This window comes from Podarcis tiliguerta (genome assembly GCF_965153285.1).
Source record: "Podarcis tiliguerta genome assembly, chromosome: 1".
In the NCBI taxonomy this organism is placed as follows: domain Eukaryota; kingdom Metazoa; phylum Chordata; class Lepidosauria; order Squamata; family Lacertidae; genus Podarcis; species Podarcis tiliguerta.
In genome coordinates, this window is record NC_139534.1 from 95,254,668 (window position 1) to 95,276,479 (window position 21,812).

The window sequence follows — 21,812 nt, forward strand, 5'->3', positions numbered from 1 at the left end:
CTATTGAAATCTTGTCAATCAAATGGAAGCAAAATATATAGTACTCTTTCCGTTGTGGTACTGTAAAGCTCCAAGTGACACACCGCAGTTCTCATAAGTGGGGATAATTTTCTTCTTCTTTAAAATCATTTAGGTATTCCAGCAGATGCTGCTTTGAAGAATGACTTTTCAGAACAGGCAGCTAATATACATGCCACAAATAAAGATGGCGATGCCTGGGTTTTAGGTTGCAGGTTGGGAGAATCTTATCCATCTACCTGTTTCAGTGAGTCAGAGAGAGCTGACAGAAATTCACTGCGCCTGGACCTAAATGTGAGTAGTTCTATCAATGACTTTATTAATTGCTATTGATTCAAACTGCTGTTTATGAAATAGTCCACTAACGACATAGTTAATTAGCTCTTCTTTTTAATGTATAATTTATAAGACTTCTGTTCTACCCTGAATATGGGACTCACAGTAATCTCCTATCCAAGAGACTGCTCAGGCCTATGCCTGATTAGCGTCAGCAATGCTACAACCTCAGATGTTTACAGACCATTATTGGGTTCCGGGCAATAAAGCCTTTAATATTCTGATTTTGTGAAGCCAGTTTCATACTATCATGCAGCAGTTTTCAGCCAAAGATCAGCAACTGCTGCAGCAGTGCTCAGAGTTGAATTAACGTGAGCAATGCTGACATCTGTTGGCAAAGCTACAGGAATGGATTAGAAATAAATCAGATTGCTGCATGCATGCCCTTAAGAAAACTTTTGTGCATATTTACTTGGTTGATAAAGTACCGTATTTTTCGCCCTATAGGACGCACCTAGATTTGGGGGGGGGGAATAAAGGGGGGGAAATTATTTTCCCCCCAGGCGCGGGGCTGGGGTGGGGAAGCCCGAGCTTCCCCCTCCCCCAGCCCCCAGAACGGGTCCCAGAGCGATGCTGAAGCTGCACACAGATTTCCCCTTCATTTTTGGAGGGGGAAAAGTGCGTCCTATAGGGCGAAAAATACGGTAACTTAAAATTTGTATGTTCAGTTTTGGCTATTATTTTACAGAGTGGCTTTTTGTGTTAGTATTTTAACACATGAGTTAAATGGTGGAAACGAATAACTGGGGCTAAATTGGATATTCCTTTATTACTACTTATTCCTGACATTGTAGGCAGTTGCTAGCTAAATTTAAAAAACCCCTGAAATGAATTCATTAATTAGTTTGTTGTGTCTGATGTGAAACAACAGCAGGTACCACAAACTATTTTAATGTTTGTTTTAATGACACCCCCCCTTTCCCCCCTCATGCACCTGTATTTGTATAGTCTTCACACTTGGGAGTCCTGTACTTTTAACGCGCACCCAATTAAGACTACGAGTTGACATAAGTTAGGGAATTTTGCCATCATCTTATTTTAGTAAGTAATATTTCTGCAACTCTCATTGTATATTTAAGAATCCTTCATACCATAATAACAAAATAGGCATTCTAACCCCTGACTCATAAGTTGACTTTCTCCATCACAATGCACACAAAAAAAGATGAGCCTAAAGGGAAAGGAGTAATAGCTGGGTTATGAATACCATCGTACCTTGGCTTTCAAACAGCTTAGTTCTTGAACGTTTTGGCTCCCGAACGCTGCAATCCCAGAAGTGAATGTTACGGTTTGCAAACTATTTTTGGAAGCCGAATGTCTGACAGGGCTTTTGCTGCTTCTGGTTGGCTGCAAGAGCTTCCTGCAGCCAATCAGAAGCCATGCTTTGGTTTCTGAACGTTTTGGAAGTTGAACAGACTTCCAGAACTGATTCCGTTCGACTTCCAAGGTATGATTGTACTATGATAGGGAAAGTGTGTTCCAAATAGAAAAAATAACATGTGCAACATTTTTCTAGAGTGATAGCAACTTCAGATCCGTAAGGGGGCTATTTCACAGGCCGTTAGAAACACTGCATACATTCTTTTAAAAACACAATATCTGTGGAAAGATGCTGTGAATAATCTTCCAAACCATGTAAGATTTTATCATCCTATTCTGAAATTTAGCAGTTGTTGCTTTTGGATAAATCACTTGTACATCTACTTACATTATAGCACCACAGAATTAAGTGATAGGCACTGCCTTTTCAACAGTTAGCAATGTTCCCACATGTTGTAATTGAATCTGTTTGTAAATTTATTTGTTATTAACTCTGTAAACAATAAACTGTACCTAAAATATTTTGCCTATTTTGCGTTTTTAAATGTGTGCGCCTGCAGAGCCTGGAAAAGAAAGAGATATTTACACGAAGTGTCACATCCACAAAACAGAGATCCAGAAATGAAGCAAAAATTATAAATAATTAGTGAGAGATGTAAGAAAAAATGTAAAGTTCTGACTTACGGTAATTCTAGAGTTGCTTCTTGACAGTGTATCTTCAGGTCACTGCTTTAATACAGTCCTATTGCTTATATTTCAAATTGCTTGTTTCTTTGGTGTTTGGGATTATTATAGCAAGCTTAAACCTCTAGTGGTTATAAGGCTACCAGCCAAAGCTGTGATTCTCCACTAATAATAATAAGAATAAGAATAAGAAGAAGAAGAAGAAGAAGAAGAAGAAGAAGAATTTATTATTTATACCCCGCCCATCTGGCTGGGCTTCCCCAGCCACTCTGGGCAGCTTCCAAAAGAAATATTAAAATACTGTACTACATCAAACCTTAAAAGCTTCCCTAAACAGGGCTGCCTTCAGATGTCTTCTAAAAGTCTAGTAGTTGTTGTTCTCTTTGACATCTGGTGGGAGGGCATTCCACAGGGAGGGCGCCACTACCGAGAAGGCCCTCTGCCTGGTTCCCTGTAACTTGGCTTCCTGCAGTGAGGGAACTGCCAGAAGGCCCTCGGTGCTGGACCTCAGTGTCCGGGTGGAACGATGGGGGTGGAGACGCTCCTTCAGATATACTGGACTGAGGCCGTTTAGGGCTTAAAAGGTCAGCACCAACACTTTGAATTGTGCTCGGAAACGTATTGGGAGCCAATGTAGGTCTTTCAAGACCGGTGTTATATGGTCTCGGCGGCCGCTCCCAGTCACCAGTCTAGCTGCATTCTGGATTAGTTGTAGTTTCCAGGTCACCTTCAAAGGTAGCCCCACTTAGAGCGCATATGAAAATAATAGTAGTTGTTGTTGTTACAGTGGTACCTCGGGATGCGAACAGGATCCGTTCCGGAGCCCTGTTTGCATCCTGAACAGAACGTAAGACGCGACTGCGTGGGTCGCGTTTCGCTGCTTCCATGCATGCGCGTGACGTCATTTTGAATGCGCATGTGCGAGTGGCGAAACCCAGAAGTAACGCACTCCATTACTTCCGGGTCGCCGCGGAGCGCAACCCGAAAATACTTATCCTGAAGCATATTTATCCTTAGGTATGACTGTATTGCAATTTAAGTTTTCCTTCTAAACTGCTGTGTCACACCAATTTGCACATTAAACAATTTAAAACACTTTTAAAAAAACACACAAAACCAGATACACTTAAAACAATTTATTTATACCCTGCCCATCTGGCTGGGTTTCCCCAGCCACTCTGGGCAGCTTGCAGCATACTTAAGCCCATAAAAAGCTCATAGGTTATTGTCAGGCCATTTGGGGTTTGTTTTTAAACATTTATTTTACTTCAAATTCTGTTCTTCATACCGGGGAGAGTATGTAGGAAACACTCCACTGTTTGGGGGTTGTCCTATTTTGCTTCCAAACAGAAAAATCAAACCACATGAGTTCACTATTATTAACTGAACATTAAACTACTTGGTCCTTCTGAATACAGGATGCATTTAGCTATAATTGAAGCATAGTTATATCCTAGCCTTTGATGTTTAGTTTCAAAGATTATGACACAGAAATGGGAGGGTTTGACCAAACTGAGTCACAGTTCCTTCAGGAAATGTGGTGGCAACTATATCTTTGCAATGTCATTGTTGTCTATGTTGGAAAATCCACCATTCCTTACCCAAGACAGTTGCAAAGCATCCATTGAGTTGGTATTCCATACACATTCCATATTTCCATTTTCAGCTAAAGGAATTTCAGAAAGTAGATTATGAATAATTTAAATATTGACTGTATGGAGAGCTGTGACCTGTTTAGTGAACAAAAATTAAGACTTACTACCTTCTTCCTGGCTATTCCATTTAAGACAGAGTAGTGCTCTAAATATAAAAGCACATTATACAATTACACTATAATTATCTACCTTTTGATGGTATGCCGCCTGCCAACATGAGCTGACCATGCCTCAGATGAATAAAGTCACCAGAGTCATTGCAATTGCAAAGCAGTCACTACAGTGTAAATAGCGTAAGAAATTGTTATGCACGTACAGAGAACATAATGGCAGGAGGGGAAAATAATAATGAGGATTTTCACTCCAGGAGAACATTCACCTTGGAAAGCAGAGGTTCAGGTCAGTTGCCAGCTAATTTTTATTATTTTATTATTTATTAAGTTTATAGACCGCCCTTCATCCAAAGATCTCAGGCCCCTTCACAACATAAAAATACAGTATAAAAGCACAAAATAATCAGTTAAACAAAAACAAAACAATAACCCCCTTCTCTCACACCCATTTAAAAGGCCATAGAATATTAGTCAGTCCAAGGCCTGGTTGTCTTCTTATTTATTAAATAAGCTTCTGGGCCACTTCACACATTCCTTTAAGACCAAGTTGAGATGGTTTTCTACTGCAAACGGTTGATTTTCTCGTGCCACGAAACACAGGGCTGTGGAAACCTTTTCAAATACATTTCTTTGGCTCAGTTTGTCAACCAAACCCAGGCTTGTGGTTTAACTCTGGCCTTGCTAACCATGAGCTGTAGTAGCCAAGGGTTGCTGTAAAAACAGAGCTGGGAGTTCCTTGCCAGGTGTGTTCACGTTTGCGTGGTCCCAGTAAGCTATAGTTTGGCTTACCATGATATGCAAATGAAGCCATATCTTGCCTTATTAAGCTGAGAGATGATTGCCAGAACACAGTCAAACTGCCCTAATATTCCTGAAAATATTTATCCACTGATCTAAGTTGACACGGAACTGTGTAATCCAAGCTGCTTTTGTTCTTCCGTGGTTTCTTAAAACTCAATGACTATCTGCAACTCAGGGCCTGAAGCATAGTCCCCTTAGCCAACTGTTTTTAGAAGGCTGTCATTGGAGGACTTACAGGGTGGATTTCATTAGGGATCTCCCTATGTCCCCCTCCAACAACTTAAGAACTGCATCAGTCATCTGGAAAGCTAGCAGTTGAGGCCCGGAGAGTGTAAATTAAATAAAAAGGTCTTTCAGACCTGTTTAGATTGAAAGTGCCATGCTGAAATGAGCAAGTCTTAAATGGGTATGCTTTTAATAACCTGAATGATACCCGAACAGACCAGGGCTACTAAGTATAACTGGCTGGCAAAGCTGCAGGTCAAAGAGGAGGAAGCACTTCACTTAGTGTGACCAACTGATGAAATTTATTGCCAAAACCATGTTTGTTTCAGTTATTCATTTCCGAAGATTTATATACTATTCTTCCATTGTGTACTAAGTACTCAGGGAAATTTAATAACAATTGTAAAATGAAGAAATCCCTCCCAGTTCCCCAGCCCAAGAAAAAACAATAAAATGGTTAGTAAATGAACAACACACAAACTGAAAGCTTCAGCCTGTCAAATTCAATACCTACATGAGAAAAAAAACAGTGTTGGCACAACAGGTGAGGAGGGTGAGAATATTAATATTAATATTCTGTTCCCAGAGTGGCTGGGGAAACCCAGCCAGATGGGCGGGGAATGAATGAATAAAATTTATTATTATTATTGAGACAAGAGGTTGAGAGCTCCATAACTTAGGTGTAACCTCAGAGAAGGGTCTGTTATGAATCCCAACTCATCTTGCTCTATATTTAAGGGCAGTATACTTCTGATTACCAATCAAGGAGGGAAAACATGGGGCTACTGTCTCCATTCTCGCCTGTTTCTGAGCTCTCTCTGCTCGTGAAAGGAGCAATAAAGTTTTTTTTTGCACATCAGAGTGGAGGGGGAAGAGGGAAATCTTCCGTTCCATGAACATGAACTCTGTCCCATTCTCAGGACAGCTAAGATCTGAGCTAGGATGCTAGATTAGATAGATTTCTGGTGTGATCTTTCTTTAGTATCATTATTATTTATTAAATTTGTATATCACCCTTTATCAGAAGACCACAGGGCGGTTCACCACATAAAAATACAAAATGAGAACACAACAAACCAATAACCACCCCCATCTGGTGTGATTAGTACTGTATGTTCTGAAAACCTTTGCAGTGCGATCCTATACACACCTGCTCAGAAGTAAATCCCACCAAGTTCCTTGGGGGTTACTCCCAGGAACGTGGGCAGAAGGTTGCAGCCTTCCAGTTTTAAATGCTAGAAATCATTTAATAAGGCCAATGCTTTTTATTCTAAAAAAAATACTGCCCCTCAATGAGGCCAAACTTAGATGATTCGCAAAATTTTTAGGGGTATGTGTACGCTTGAGTACCCCCCGGGGGAAAAATAAAACATTGAATAAGGCTATTTGCCAGAAAAGGCATTGAGGTGGGGGGCGGGGAGAGGAGGTTGTAAGCAACTTACCTCTAAGTTAGCTACTCCTTGACTCGCTGATTCAAAGCCTTTTTTATACACAGAGTTTTTACCTGGAGTTTTCTAGTTTCGTCACCGGCTCTTACCTGTTTTTTGCTGCCTCGGAGTAACCCAGCTCCCCCTCTGGGACTTCTTCCCGTGCGCTTTTCTTTCCCCGCTCTCCTAGACTGAGGAAATAAGATAGGTGCAGAGATCTAAGATGCAAAGAAACCCGGGAATTAAGAAAAAAAATAAAAATTAAGAGAAATCGCTTTGGAAGACAATGGACGTGCATGTTTCCACCCCTTTCTTCTTTGCAGAGTTAATGGCCGAGTTCTGGGCAGTGGCTGTTTACCTTGCCCTCCTAGGTAGTTTTTAATCCGTGGGTGTGGTTACCTTGTCTGATAGCTTACCTGTTTATGGTCCGCAGAAAGAGCTGTGCAGAGTTTAAGACGCAGCAACACGAAACCAGCCTCGTTGGTTGGTGCTCCTTGGCTGGAATCTGCATTCCAGACAGAAACCTGAAGCAAAAGCGGAAGAGTGGTGCTTTCTTTTTTTTTATTATGATTATTCAGCTTCAAGGGCACCAACGTTAACTGGGACTTCTCAGCAACTAGGAATCTCCAGAAGTTAAAAGAAGGCTCGTTTTTTTTTGTGTGTGAAGATTTGGAAACATTTCTTTCTGCTTGGGATTTTCCAGCTTTCTGATCTTGCCTTCCTTCGACGACTTTGCTCAAAGCAGCTTTTGACCACCATGGGGTGCCTTTCAAGAAACTTTTGAGGAGTTTTTCTGCTGACGATTTTCCCCTTGATTCTCGGGCCGGCATGAGGAAGTAGCAAACTGCAAGTACCAGCTGTTCTGTTGAGAGAGAGAGTGAGAATGAGAGAAAGAGATCTGTCTTGTTAACTGCTATTTCTATTCAGTAAAAAGGCTGAGTGTAGCAGAAAAGAACAGTAAGCCTTAGTGCAACAGGCGGTGGAGTTTGTAGCAGATTTGCGTTGACAAAAAATAGGCCCATTGTGTAAATAATAAGTTGTGACGCTGCTGGGAAGTTTTTATGGTATGCAACACAATGCAAAATCTTCCCGTTTCGCCTCTGTTCAAGTTGTAAAGTTTGGCTGGAATGTGCATTTCAGATCAGACTATTGTTAGAAAGAGCAGTGTGTGATCTGGTGAAAAACTGCCTCTCTCTGTGGTGTTTTAATGTAATAGACTGAATGAAAGATGTTCCCTGAGAGTAATCATATAGAAACGAACTGATATCTTCTGGGAATATAATAAGTACTGCTGTGATTTGCCCAACATGGAAGCAAATCAGACTTCAGACCATAATGAGCTCTCCAGTCTAGAGGGGGCAACCGAACCTGAACCAGGCCCAACTCTCTACACAAAATTTTCTATGAAAGCCCTTTTTGGATTTACGGCTAAACTGCAACCAGGCACTTCAAAAGATCAAGCTGTTCTTAAAGGATTTCGAAATGTCAGTGATATCACTAGCCATGCTGACAACCAGGAAGTGAGGAGCAGAATCAATGGAGATGATTATCTGGATGGAGATCATCAACTTTCAGAAATACCACAGGCTGAAAGCCCAAACAATGCTTATGAAATTTCAGAATCCAGTACTTGCGACATGTTTGCCCTCGAGGCTGATGCCACTGCTCCACTTGACTCAGGAGTGGGTGCCTGGGTGCCAACTGACTTTGATGCTGATGCTGCCCTGGGTAACTTTGAGGTTGATATTAGCGACCATGTTGATCATGAAGTCTACGGCAGCACCCCTGTTGACTTTGTAGACACTACCATTGTCCCAGATGACTATGAGCCTGACACTTACGGCCCAGATGACTTGGAACTGCAGGAGCAGAATGATCCCTATCTTTCCCATTCAGATTCTCAACACTCTCTTTTGTCTGAATTTGGCAAACAAAATGACAAGGATGCCATTCTTATTCAGGGTACTTTGGTTCATGCAACAAGTGACACAGAATCAGACAATGAGCCTACAGATCTTAACAGTGACGAAAATATAGCAAACAGATCTGTTTTAAATAGTACTGTGTCTTTGGAGGATATTGACCAAAATAAAGAAGAGCCAGAAACAGAAGGATATAGAGAAATAGATGGTACTATAAATGGAGGTGAAACAGAGCAGATTCTACCAAGTTCTCAGCTTCATTCAACAGAAATGGATGATACACTACATGAAATTTGTTCAGAAACTGAAACTGCAGCACTGACCAATGAGAACCATGCAGGCCTGTCTCTCACAGGAGAAGATATTCAGGGGTTTGTCGATGAGCAAGGACCTCTTGCAAGCAATTCCAGCACGGCACCCATCCAAAAACCATCTTTGAATGAGAAGACCTTTCAGCTTCCTGCTTTTTTCAGTGGGTTACGTGTACGGAAGAAAGGATTCTCTTCAGATCAGGAGGAAACTGTCACTGAAATCAAACCGAAAGACAGCGACTTGGCTATGCTTAAATTAAAACAGCCTGTTAAAAAGTCCAGTATTGCCCCTGATCCGTTAACTAAGAGGAAACCAGCAGAGCCCAAAGCGGCCCCTACCTTTCTAGAACAACTCTCTCATCTCTTAGGGCCTAAAAATGAAGAAAAAGATTCCGGTGAGGTGTCCAGTGATTCTGGCAGCAGCGAGAATGGCCAAGAAAGCAAATCTTCTGTGAGAAAAGCATCCTCTACCTCTGAAGAGGCAAAACCAAGTCCTGCTGAGTCTGCATTGGATGCATTTAAAGCTTTATTTACACGCCCTCCCAAAAAAGAGACAACTGCTGATACTTCAGAGCTAGAAGCGATAAAACGCAAAATGAGACACGAAAAAGAATCACTGAAGGCAGTATTTGAAAGGTCTAAAGGTGATGGAGCAACTGACACAAAACCAGTAGGTTGATTAATACTCTTGTATGCTAGGGCTAATGCAAGATACTAATTGGGTAAACAGATAGGTGTGATCTAAAATACGTATGGCAAATGCTTAATTTGGATAGAAAAGACCCAAGCGTAGCATTACCGTTCTGAGACTGGGATGCCTGTTTCGACAGCACCCAGCGTCACAATACTAAGCTGCATTGGTGAATTCTGTGCATTAAGAATGGTATTGTTGAAATGTGGGTTATTATTTATGAATTGCATAGTCCCTTTACCATGCAAAATATGATAACACAATATGGGTTGTCTAACCTCATAACAACACACTGAAATTGTCAGAAAATTTCCCATTTCAGGAATGTACTGAAGTTGAGAGATGATTAGCAGAGCAATCAACACACCCTTTTTGGGTGGCAGGCAGTGTAGAAGTGTCTCTCTGCTAGCCCTGCTGGCCTCCATTTGCTTCCTGTCGCCTGAAGAGTCTTGTCACTTCACTGACACAGAGCCCCCTTCCACCCACTGAATGTACGGTCCCTTGGAAACCCCCAGAGCTGGATTTTATATGGGTGGGGAGTGCTGAGCTCACCTGGAATCCATTGGATTCTGAGCCATCCATGCAGCATCAGACCCAGTTTGGGCCCAATCACTTCACCAGCTATATGGACCTTCCCATCTTCTGCCAATCACTATGCACAGCAGGGCTACAGGTGCCGCAGTGGTCCCACCATTCCATAAAGCCCTGCCGAGATAAGGAGTGCTGGTTTGGATTTCTCCCTAATTTGCCAGAAGGTATTGAGTCTGTGGCTGATCTGACATTTGGGTTGTGGTCCTTGAGTTCCAAGCCAGCAGTCTGCCAGCCACACATGGCTTCAAAACAGCATTCCAATCCTGCCTTCCTCCCCCCACCCCCCAAAAAAGAAAGCTCAAGTACATTTTTATCCTCACAAAAATCCTGTGAAGTAGGTTAGGCTAAGGTAGTTGCTGGCCCAAGGTCACCTACTGAGTTTATTGGCAGCATGGATATTTGAACCTAAACCTCCCCAGCCTTAACTGGTCACTCTAACCACTGAAACTGGTGTCGCAGTGAATTAAGAACATAAACTTTAATACTAGTGGGTTGTTTTAAGTGTGCAGCGGGGAGTGCCCATGGCTTTCCCCCAACAATAAAGGTAATGGAAAAACCCATGCCTTTATTGACCTCTGTTGCACATCAGAACATTCAGTCATTACGACGTATCGTATGTGAACAAACAAACAGAAATTGTGGGTAGTCATAAAAAAATCCAGAATGTAATATATTGAACTAGCTAAAATGTCACAAAATTGTGAGCAAACTCTCACATTTCCCCAGTCCTTATTTCTGACTGGATATTAAGCAAAAAGAAAGGTGTTGGGTTTGTTTGTTTGTTTGTTTGTTAACATTTATAAACAAGCACTTTTCAATGCCATGTGCCTTCATATGTTAATATTTATTGAAATATTTTTTGTTTTATTAGGCTGATGCAGTACTTTCCGATCAGGATGACAAGACTCCCGGTAGACTGCAGACTGTCTGGCCACCACCCAAAGCAAAGGATGAAGAAGAGAAAGTAGGATTAAAATATACAGAAGCAGGTAATATACCATGGCAAAATGTCTATTTAAAAAACAACAACACCTGAACCTGTTATCCAGTTTCTAGCACTGGCTCTTTCACAATAGTTATATTATACTCAAAAGAAAAAGTTGATTGCTTTGTGTCTGGTGCTGTAATTAGTTTTCAAAGGCTGACAGGTAGGAATTTTGTTACAGGTAGCTTTTCAACAGGTGTATGATAGCCTGGTCAGTCCAGACTGTCAAAAACCCATCTATACTAGTATAGAAGCTTCCCAGCCAACATGAGTGTGGTAAAATAAATACTATACTCACAATGTAATAATACCTGTTTTCCTCACACATGTCATGGGTGGCATTCAATACTAGCTCCAGTCAGATTAGACCAATTGAAGTTAATTATCATGACTAAGTCAGGTTAATTAATTTAATGGGTCTGGTCTGAATAGGACCTAGTTGAATACAACCCATTACCTCAGTGCAGAGGGAAATATCCTTCTTTGATGTTTCTTCATAACAGAAGTCAATAATAAGAGTAGAGTTGTATGGGACCCTGAGGGTCATCTAGTTCAACCCCCTGCAGTGGCGAGATCCCAACTAAAGCACCCATGGATTAATTAGGAAAAGGAATGTTCAGTGTAACTGACTGTGTCATTCAGATTTTAAAAAGCATTTTATGGCAATAGGTAGGCAAACTACACAGCCAAAAGTACCCCAAGCTAATGTAACAATTCTGCATTCATGTGCAAGCCCCCTTTATAACATTTTGAAGTAGTCCCATCATTGCCTTGCTAGAGAGTTTGTACAAATTATCCCGTGTAGACATAGCTATTCATCCCTGAAACTCTTCAACAGAAGTGCCATTTTGGTCTGTTTTAGATTCTGCTTTGGTTAGGGTTTACAGTAATTGATTCTAATTTTGTTTTGCACGCTGTTACTGTATATGCCATACATACACATATCTCCATTGCCAAAAACATGATTACACAACTTGCCTGGCATCTAAATTGGCAAACCAGCTGGGGTATTTCAACAGAGGTAAAAAAAAAATAAAGTCGGGAAAATAGATTTTAAAAGTAAATAAATAAATAAATAAATAAATAAATAGATTGAAATAATCCACTGTGTCCGACCATATATATCCAAAGGCATGTTAAATAGGAACAAAAACATATTTGCTCTCTGCTCATATAAAGTGTAATTATGGCAACCTCTGTGCCAAACCTTCATATTAGCAGCTTACTTCTTAATAGTATGCGTTTGTATTATGCTAAATACAAGTTGGTGTCGGAATGATCCTTTGCAAGGGCTTTTAAATGTGGGATGTTAGGATCATGTTAAAGCGAATCGCTGCTTCAGTTTTGACGCCATTTAGATTCCTCAATAGTGTTTGAGAGACAGAGGGGGAGTTAAAATGTAGAAGGAATAATATAAATTATTCTGTTCTCTGTTTATAGGCTATTTACGTTTCTTCCTAAGTGTCCTCTGGCATTATCAGGCCTTTGGCAAATTAACCGTCTATGGACTTTTAATCCTGGGGCGGGGTATTGTTTTGTTTGTTATCATGTTATGTATTTTTCTGTTTTTACACTGGCCCTCAGATGAAGAATGGTATAATAATAATAATAATAATAATAGGCTAAGAATGAAGCAGTACATAGGGACCTACCTAGTGCATGTTTTTCTTCTACATTTTCTCTCATCACAATATGGTTCCATCTTTTGTGATGACCACCATAGGAGAGGGGTCATGGTAAGAGGAGGGCAAGGCCCAATTTCTACCATTCCTTGACTGATGGTGGCAGAAGTAGTGAGAGACCACTGTGAGAGAAATTATCTTTGCTAAATGGTTCGCCAGAAGCGGCTTAGTCATGCTGGCCACATGAACCGGAAGTCTGCGGACAAATGCTGGCTCCCTTGGCCAGTAAAGCGAGATGAGCTTGCAACCCCAGAGTTGTCCGTGACTGAACCTAATGGTCAGGGGTACCTTTACCTTTAAATAGTAGTCTGAATGGGTTGCCTTTACAGCTGTGCTGCTGCCTAGCTGCTGTGTTTGTTGCTTGTGGGTGGGATGGAAGTACAGACTTAAAAAAAAACACCACATTTTTCATTAAGGCATTTTATTTCTTTTCTTAATATTCTTTCCCTTAACTTTCCTATTTAAAAACAATATATATACCTATTGTTGTGAGAAAAGTGTAACACTGTAGATCTTGTGTACAATGCTGCCAGATGTTGGTGAAGCGATTTGAGTGGAATTTATCAGCATACCAAATGTATTGTAATTTGCTCAGAGCTTGGATTCTGAAGTAATGTGATTACTCATTCAGTGACTGAAAGAGATGGGAATTTAGCAGTGACTAAGATGTAATAGGACAGTAGTACCATATTCAGATGAGTTAGGTGGAGCATGTATAAACTTCACTTTCATGCTCTTCATACAAGAGGCTTTTTGATACCCTCTCACTGCTGTATAATTACCCTTGAAGCTGATCCAGAAGATCCATAAACATAGAATTTTTCTCATTCCCATTAGAATCAGTGATGCTATCACAATGGTTGTGCTCAAATCTGCAATGATTTCTTGTTTAGCTGTTCATTGGGTTATAGATGCAAAAAGTTGCCAAACAGGTATTTCCTCTTGCTAAGAGAATGTGAGATGTGCTTCCTTTCACTGACTGTATTCAAAATAATGTTTAATGACAGCCTTTTCTCTTCATGTGCGATATATTTCCCTTGGCCATAAATAATGCTTACTGACTATACCTATTTTTGGGTGGGATTCAATCACATACAGTACTGACAAATTCAGGTTGTGCAATTAAAGTTGATTTGAACCCCTTGCACAACATGCCTGCTTCTCCCCGAAACTAGACTTTTTTGCAGTAGGAAAAGTGATGGGAAAATACACTGTAGAGCTTGATGCAACACTGTCTAACTTCCTTGCAAACAAACCACAACGTATGTTCAATAAACAGGTCATCTTGAAATGACTGATAATACTCATTTCTAACACTTTCCTAACCTACACAAGCAGCTACAGCCAGACAATAATGTAGATATAATTATGCAGCTTCCGTGTCTAGAGCAGGGGTCAGCAAACTTTTTCAGCAGGGGACCGGTCCACTGTCCCTCAGACCTTGTGGGGGGCCGGAGTATATTTTGAAAAAAATAATGAATGAATTCCTATGCCCCACAAATAACCTAGAGATGCATTTTAAATAAAAGCACACATTCTACTCATGTCAAAACACCAGGCAGGCCCCATAAATAACCCAGAGATGCATTTTAAATAAAAGGACACATTCTACTCATGTCAAAACATGCTGATTCCCAGACCGTCTGTGGGTCGGATTTAGAAGGCAATGGGGCCGCATCCGGCCCTCAGGCCTTAGCTTGCCTACCCATGGTCTAGAGGCTAGTTTAAGGGAAGCCCAGTCTGTGTGTCAGGCTTTGGCCTAGCATTGGGGGTCCGTTTCAAGCATGGATGTATGAAGATCAGAAGGATGGTAGATGATGTCACAGATGGGATGGAAGTTAGGCACTGGATCAGAGGGCTCAGATGAAAGTGTGACATCAAAGTCAGGCAGAAGGTTCCATGACAGCATAGAGAGTTGAAGGGGTCAGAAGTATGGCAAGCAGAAGTCTCAATCTGAGGCAGCAAGGTAGTAGGCAGAGTCCTCCCTTTCAAGGTGGGTTACAGTCAGTTAACATTTCTTTGAGAGTTTGTCCCCAGGAATTCATCCTGACTTTCTTCCCAAAAGTACTTTCTAGAGTAAGAGTTTTCTATCAGGGGCCATTGACCCACAGAAACAAATAAAGAAGAAAAATAATAATTTCAGGGTTTTTTGTTTTGTTTTGTAGACAGTGTTCAGTAGGTTTTGTGTGCTTTTTCTCCACTGTGATGACTGAATCTGCTTTTCCTTAGTGAGCCATTGAGCTCTTGTCTGGCACATACAGAGCTCCTTTGTTCTCTTTCCCTCACCACATCTCGGGTTGTAAACAGGATTGTGCTGTTTTCCTAAGCTGCTCTAGCCCCCAGTTCCTAATGTATTTGATATTGTTTATAAATCCTTTGAATGGAAGGGCCGTGCTTCCCAGAGGTGGGCATTTTAGTGTTGTTGGCATAGAACTCGTGTTGTTTCCATTATCTTGATTTTGGTTGCCATGGCCTGGTGGCCTTGACAAGCTTGGGAGGGGACAGCAAGCAGGGAGTGGTCCCTCAAAATATGCGATGGGTGCTCACTTCAGCACTCTGGCTCCTGCTTTTCCCCTGGTGGGAGCAAGCAGTGCTCCCCAAATCTGCTCTGGAGTGTCTGCAGCAGGAAAGAGCAGAATGGGAAGTCCTGATAATGCAGGAAAAAATCCATTATGCAAGCCAGATGCAAGAATTACATATCATCCTAAACATCGATCAAAGGTGTTGGCTAAACTAAGTTCGTGTTCTCTCATCAGAAAGTTTACTAAATGATCAAATTGAGCCCCAAAAATGTGTAGTAGGAGGCATCCTAGACTTGCAAACTGACAGTGAAATCTAAGGGTGTTAAAATTTGTGTACCATTGTTTCACTTATGTTATCTGGTAGTGTGAAAATATTGAATGTTTTATTTCACTGTTATGTTTATGATACTACAGTACGATCAAGTAGTTTTGAGTCAACAATAAATGATGATGGTATTGTCATGTTCCAAGTCTACTGAAAGGCTTTCATATCTATTTGTGCGGGGAGGGTCTTTTGGGGCGGGTTTTGCTACAAAAGCAGTGGTTCTAATTTGTAAAAACGTTTTCATTTAAAAAGCTTATGTTAAAAATGAGAAAAGTAGCAATTTCCATTGACGGGATGATAATGTTGGAAATAATCTTACTGAGATACAATTCATGACACATTTGTTCTTTTATGTAGCATTTTCCTCGTTAATTGTGTATATTGACAAGTCCCTGCTTCTTCATTGCCTTTTTAAGTTACTTCATCCTGCAGCAAAGTCATGCTGTTTCTATGGCACCTCAATTTCCATGGCAACAGTCTTTGACGCTATAAACACTATTTTTATGCCAGTGTGAGAAAGAGAAGCAGGGTTGTGAATGAGAAACCTCTTATTAGACCAAAAGGGCCTTAAATAAAATATTGAGAATAGAACTGTATATAACAGAAAAAATATATTTCAGCTGTGTTTTGAATTGGCCCCTCATAACTCACAATGTGATTTATGGAGGAGGAAAGACCCTCTTCAAGTGTAATGCTGGGGGACCCCTCCCCCCTTCCTATATAAACCATATATCATAAAGACACCACAGTCTCTGCTGTGCCTTATTTCCCAGAAGTAGACACAGACCCTGGGTAAGCACCTGAAACTGTGAAGATTGGGGGGCGACGTGTAATAATATTAAAAACATCCCACCCACTTCTAAAAGGCCACAGATGGTTAAAGGTGAAAGGCCTGGTTATAGAGGAACGCTTTTGCGTAGCACCTAAAGATATGTATAATGATGGTGCCAGATGAACCTCCCTGGACAGAGCTGTCCACCAACAGGCAGCCACTGCATAAAAAGGCTTGTCCTCATGTTGCCATCCCTGAATCTCATGGAGGGGCCACGTGAAGAAGGGCCTCAGATGATGACTGAAGGGTCTGGGTCAGTTCATATGGGGTCTGCAATTCTGAGCTGTTTAAGGCTTTATATATCAAAACTAGTACTTTGAATTGGGCCCAGAAACTACAGTGGTACCTCGGGTTACAAGCACTTCGGGTTACAGACTCCGCTAACCTGGAAGTAGTACCTCGGGTTAAGAACTTTACCTCAGGATGAGAACAGAAATCGTGTGGTGGTGGCACGGCGGTAGCGGGAGGCCCCATTAGCTAAAGTGGTACCTCAGGTTAAGAACAGTTTCAGGTTCAGAACGGACCTCCGTAACGAATTAAGTTCGTAACCAGAGGTACCACTGTAATTGGCAACTAGTGCAGTCAGGTCAGAATCAGTGTTATATGTCCAAAAGTAATATGAGGCTTCATCCTTGGGAATCGAGCAAACCCACCCCCAAACAGCAGCATAGAACACTTTCTAGGTCAAGCTAGGAAATATAGGTATCAATAACCAGATTGTAATATAGACAAGGAATCCAGTACACTTTACAGGCAAACTTACGACACACTGGCAGCACTTTCTAAAGTGGGGAATGAAGAGGATAAGTAGCCCCTGTGCAGTTCTCCAGTTCCAGTTGCCCCCTTTCTGAAGCACTGTTTCCAATTTTAAAAGAGCCATCGGAATACTGTTTCAATACTTTGTGTGCGGTGTAGCTTTGTTAAAGTAAGGCACTAATTTAAGAGAAGTAGTCAAAGGATTTTGTTAAGGGAAAGCTTCTTGATAAAGTTCCTCACATTTGCTATTTTTATTAGTAATCTAGGGCAGGTGGTAGGAATTTGCTTATGGTATTTCAGATGACACCAAACTAGGAGGCATTGCAAATATTATTAGGAAATCATGCAGAATTAATTGGATGGCCTCATGAACTGAAATGATGATGGTGGTGGTGGTGGTGGTAACACGTCAGAATTGTGATTGCCTGTTTGATTCTGGTTAGAGCAAGTGCAAGCCATAGTTTGTTGGTGTGCATGTAATGGGAAACTGTGGTTTGTACTGAACAAAACCAATCTGTGTTTGGAAGGTGTAAAAAATGTATGTGAGCTTATGACACATTCCTTATTCTCTGAAACATGCTTATGCCTAAACTGAATGTGTCTTATAGGATTATTAGGATTAGATTTTATGGAACAAAGTAGGTGTTCCATTATTACCGCTCCTCTGTTTGAAATAGGTGACAGGAGTGTGAAACATGTAAATGACATGCCTATTTAACCTTGTTAAATGTTTGCCAGCTGGGTGGTAATTATTTGCTGTACTGTAATCTTGAACGTTTGGCACTGAAACAGGATAATTAAAGTAGCATGTGATCTGGCAGCTGAATATATTTTTCCCTTGTAAACAAGGAGACAGCAAGATATTGACTCAGACAGAAACCAAGGTGCTATGCCCAGCTGAGGTGTTTTCATTACATCCTTACACATGAACCACCGGTGAAGTTATTAATGCCCTCTGTAAAATGAACGCATTGTAGATGTAGCTTTACTTGTTGCAGCCGTGGGGAAGGTCAGCTAGAATGTTTACTCTGCTTTTTCCACATTTATGCAAAAGTAACTTTGCATCTTTTCTATGCAAAGCTTCTCTTGCTGTAGAAATAATTAACTAATTAACCTGTTCTTTTCCCGTTTTTCCTGGAGGATATTAGGTATAAAACGTCAAGGTGCCAATAAGTATACACACACACACCACACACACACACACACCAACACCATCAATTGACCCAGACATTACACAGCATAAATTGCAATGCACGCAGCTACCAACGACCATTTTTAAACTTTCCTTTGTACGTGTTACGTGATCTGCTGTGGATCTCATTGGTTTGTTGAGGCATTGGCTTGCGAGTATTTTGTATTTTAAAAACTCTTACGTGCTGGTTACCTCTTCCCTCCCCATGTCTGCTCCTTATTATGCAAGATGAAGGTTATTATTATGACGTTGCTGCCAGCTTCTGTGGCCAGGCTACTAGTGCCACACCAAGGGCATTTTTGGTCATGGCACTTCAGTGATAGAATTCCCTCTTTAATGGCAATCCATATCCCTGACTCCTTTCAAAAAGCTGTTAGAATGTTCTTATTTTATAGCATCTTTGTGTCCTAAGCTACTGGGATGGTGACTATGCTGTCTTTGTCTGATGATGTGTTTTGTTGGACTATACTCTGTTTATAATGCTTGTTCTTTTTTAAATTTTGCAATTTATTTTGCCATTTCAGCTACCTTGGGTTCTTTTTATGCTAGGATTTTTGCTGCTTCTTCATTCATTCATTTAGAAGTACCAGTGTGGAGTTCTTGATTGCTGTTTTGTCATACAGTCAGGGCTTTCAAGGTGCGAACAAGTGTTTTTGAATTTGGTAGAGAGATGTGTAAACTACACGTGCAGCTGAGTCAGGCCCTTGTCTCTGCTAACCCAGGTCTGCCTGCTGTGATGGCTTTCAAATATCTGCCCAAAGTTGTTTCATAGCCTTGCTGCCTGGGATTCTTTGTCTGGAAATAGCTGGGATTGAACTAACCTGGGACGCAAAGCACAGGAGCAGCACGTTCTGCTTCAGTGCTTGAGGCAAAACGGAATTAGTGTGCCACCCTGCAAGCCTCCCTTACCTGCATTGCGCAGTGTCACTGGTGAAGTGCTGGCAGTGGCACCGGCTTGCAGCAAGATCTCATGAGGGGCCCGGCCCTGGCAAAGCATGTGCTCTGCAACCTAGCTGTGGCCACAGCTGCACTGGTAGATCAGATGTGTCCTACAGAAAATGCTGCAGAAGTTCTACTAGTACTGTATCCATGTCAAAGCAGTGCTTTCTAATGGGAATGAAAGCTTTTCCAGAGTGGGCCCCTTCTGCTGTTTTTTAAATTGTTTCCTGGGCACCGTCTGGAAATCAAAAGACAGCTTCAGTTGTGGGAGAGAAAATGGTTTCACCTTTTCTTCCTTGTCTTGAAGACCTTGAGCAGTGCTGGATTTACGTATAAGCTAAACAAGCTGTAGCTTAAGGGCTCCACTCTCTTGGGAGGCCCAAAAAAATAAAAGAAAGAAAGAAAACTGGATGTATATTTCCAAAATATAAGATAAAAAACAAATAAAATAAAGCCTACATACAGCAACAGTGTTTTGTGTTGTGTAGGTTCCTATGATGTAAGTAATAGGCCCCGCCTGCTAGCCTGCTCCCTAAAATATCACTGGTTTGCTCATTTCTATATACAGTGGTACCTCGGGTTAAGTACTTAATTCATTCTGGAGGTCCATACTTAACCTGAAACTGTTCTTAACCTGAAGCACCACTTTAGCTAATGGGGCCTCCTGCTGCTGCCGCGCCGCTGGAGCACGATTTCTGTTCTCAACCTGAAGCAAAGTTCTTAACCTGAAGCACTATTTCTGGGTTAGCAGAGTATGTAACCTGAAGCGTATGTAACCTGAAGTGTATGTAACCTGAGGTACCACTGTATAGGGTGCCTACATTCTGCATGGACTGGTTGCATGGCAACATGTGCAAATGGCTTTAGATACCTATTAGGTCCATAAATTAACATATAGCATATATCCAACACAAAAAACAGCAACAATTTGTTGTTGACAAAGGACATCTGGACATATAAAGGGCCCCATTACCTTCAGTAGCTTAGGGCCTCATCAAACCTCAATCCGGCCCTGACCTTGAGCCATACAAAGCAGAGGTATATTGCAATCTAGAAGACTAATAGATCCCACTTTAAATTCCAAAGAATCTGTCACGTGGTTGGGGGGGTGGGGGTGGGGGTAGTACAGCATTTCTATAAACTTTTGCTGCATTGCAGATGTTTGATCCAGGAATACAAAGTTTTGTGAGACAGTTAATTAAATTGTTCCATCCAAACTTTGGAGTGGCTAGTACAGTAGAAGCTGGAGTAGTTTTGGCAGTTCTCTCCAGGCATGTGCAAAGAAGCTGAGTCACTCTGTGCTTACACAGTCACTCTCCAGTATAACATTTCCTCCCTCTTTTGTAAAGCATTTTTCTTGGAGCTGGGGTTGAAATTATCCTAGCCATTTATTTTGCTAATAATACCCATTAGTTCCAAACATTCCCACAAAGTGTAGTTTGTAAAACTTATTCGAAACTTATTTTTAACATGATATCACATTATATTCATTGTTGTGTGTCTGTATTTCCATTAGTTCTTATTTAAACACATGGAAAGCAGTCATGAGTGTAATTATTCCATGCATCTTGATTTTTTACTTAGATCTGGTTTGCATAAAGTCATTTGTACAAGTTAGAAAAACCAAATGCCATTGTTTCAGAAAGGTTGGGCAGCCTAGCACCTTCAGTTCAGTTTTGAGGATGTCTAATTTGCAAAATAGAACGTGTCTGGTGCATTTTCATGGCATTGAGCTTCAGTAGACTAAATATGTGCTACTGACATCTAGTGGTTAAATTAGAAAATTACATGAGGGACATTTAAAAAAACTGCTAGGTGGGGGTGGGAGAATCAGAGCGACCAAAGGAAACATTATTCAGGACCTGTATGTTACCATTTCTTACTGGACGTTTCAGTTGCAGCAACTCTGCAATGAGTCTGGACAGTGAATGGTGAGGGGAAGGGGCTCCTTAATCCTTTTCCTTCTTTCTAGCAATTTTTCTACTAAAAAAATCACATTCCCTACTGAAAAATTTACAAACAGTGTGTCTCTTCATGCTACCTTCCATGTAGCTTTTAAAGCCTTTTATTTGAAGGAGTCTTCACAATATCTGGAGGTGCGTCAGTAGAGGAGTCCCCAACTTTGTTGAGCCCAGGAGGCATTTAGAAAGCTTAAAAACTGTGCTATGAGCATCACAGGTTTCAGAGAAGAAAAACTGGTGATGCTCAGAACCTGCCCCTCCCCCCCCAAAAAGGGCAGCAAATAAAAACCAATAAAATGCATACCAAAGGGGGGGGGGGAGGACCCTGCACCAAACACACAACCCCTCTCTCCTAACCAAATAACCACCACCACCTCACAGTGGCGAAGCGTGGGGGTGCAGGGGGGGCCGGGCGCACCGGGCGCAACATCTGGGGGGGGGGCGCGCTCGCACTCGCAGCTCTCTGCCCCTACCTGGCTCACTCACTCTCTCTCACTGCAGTGCTGGCTGTGCGAATCCGATCC

General features: G+C 41.4%; 2 protein-coding genes and 1 long non-coding RNA gene across 7 annotated transcripts in view; 2 read left to right on the forward strand and 1 right to left on the reverse strand.

The window, feature by feature from the left end:
* LOC310681961 (formin-1-like) overlaps nucleotides 1-2,483 on the forward strand; it is a 39,681-nt gene extending 37,198 nt beyond the window's left edge. The window contains exons 3-4 of the mRNA XM_083450180.1: nucleotides 134-312; nucleotides 1,873-2,483. Of these exons, the coding sequence (XP_083306306.1) occupies nucleotides 134-312; nucleotides 1,873-1,875 (182 nt within the window). The 3' untranslated portion in view covers nucleotides 1,876-2,483. The remainder of the gene's footprint in view (nucleotides 1-133; nucleotides 313-1,872) is intronic.
* The window catches only part of LOC310682500, a 30,696-nt gene that overhangs the window by 4,584 nt on the left and 4,300 nt on the right, over nucleotides 1-21,812 (reverse strand). For 3 of the 5 annotated variants that reach the window (XR_014513913.1, XR_014513916.1, XR_014513917.1), the window contains exons 1-3: nucleotides 8,210-8,313; nucleotides 6,996-7,441; nucleotides 3,960-6,770 (exon numbers count right to left, since the gene is read on the reverse strand). This is a non-coding gene — a long non-coding RNA (uncharacterized lncRNA). Of the gene's footprint in view, nucleotides 1-3,959; nucleotides 6,771-6,995; nucleotides 7,442-8,209; nucleotides 8,314-8,824; nucleotides 9,028-21,812 lie in introns of those variants that run through there. The other 2 variants (XR_014513914.1, XR_014513915.1) reach the window with 1 other exon arrangement.
* FMN1 (formin 1) overlaps nucleotides 7,440-21,812 on the forward strand; it is a 109,681-nt gene continuing 95,308 nt past the window's right edge. Inside the window, exons 1-2 of the mRNA XM_083449758.1 lie at nucleotides 7,440-9,482; nucleotides 10,966-11,083. Of these exons, the coding sequence (XP_083305884.1) occupies nucleotides 7,887-9,482; nucleotides 10,966-11,083 (1,714 nt within the window). The 5' untranslated portion in view covers nucleotides 7,440-7,886. The remainder of the gene's footprint in view (nucleotides 9,483-10,965; nucleotides 11,084-21,812) is intronic.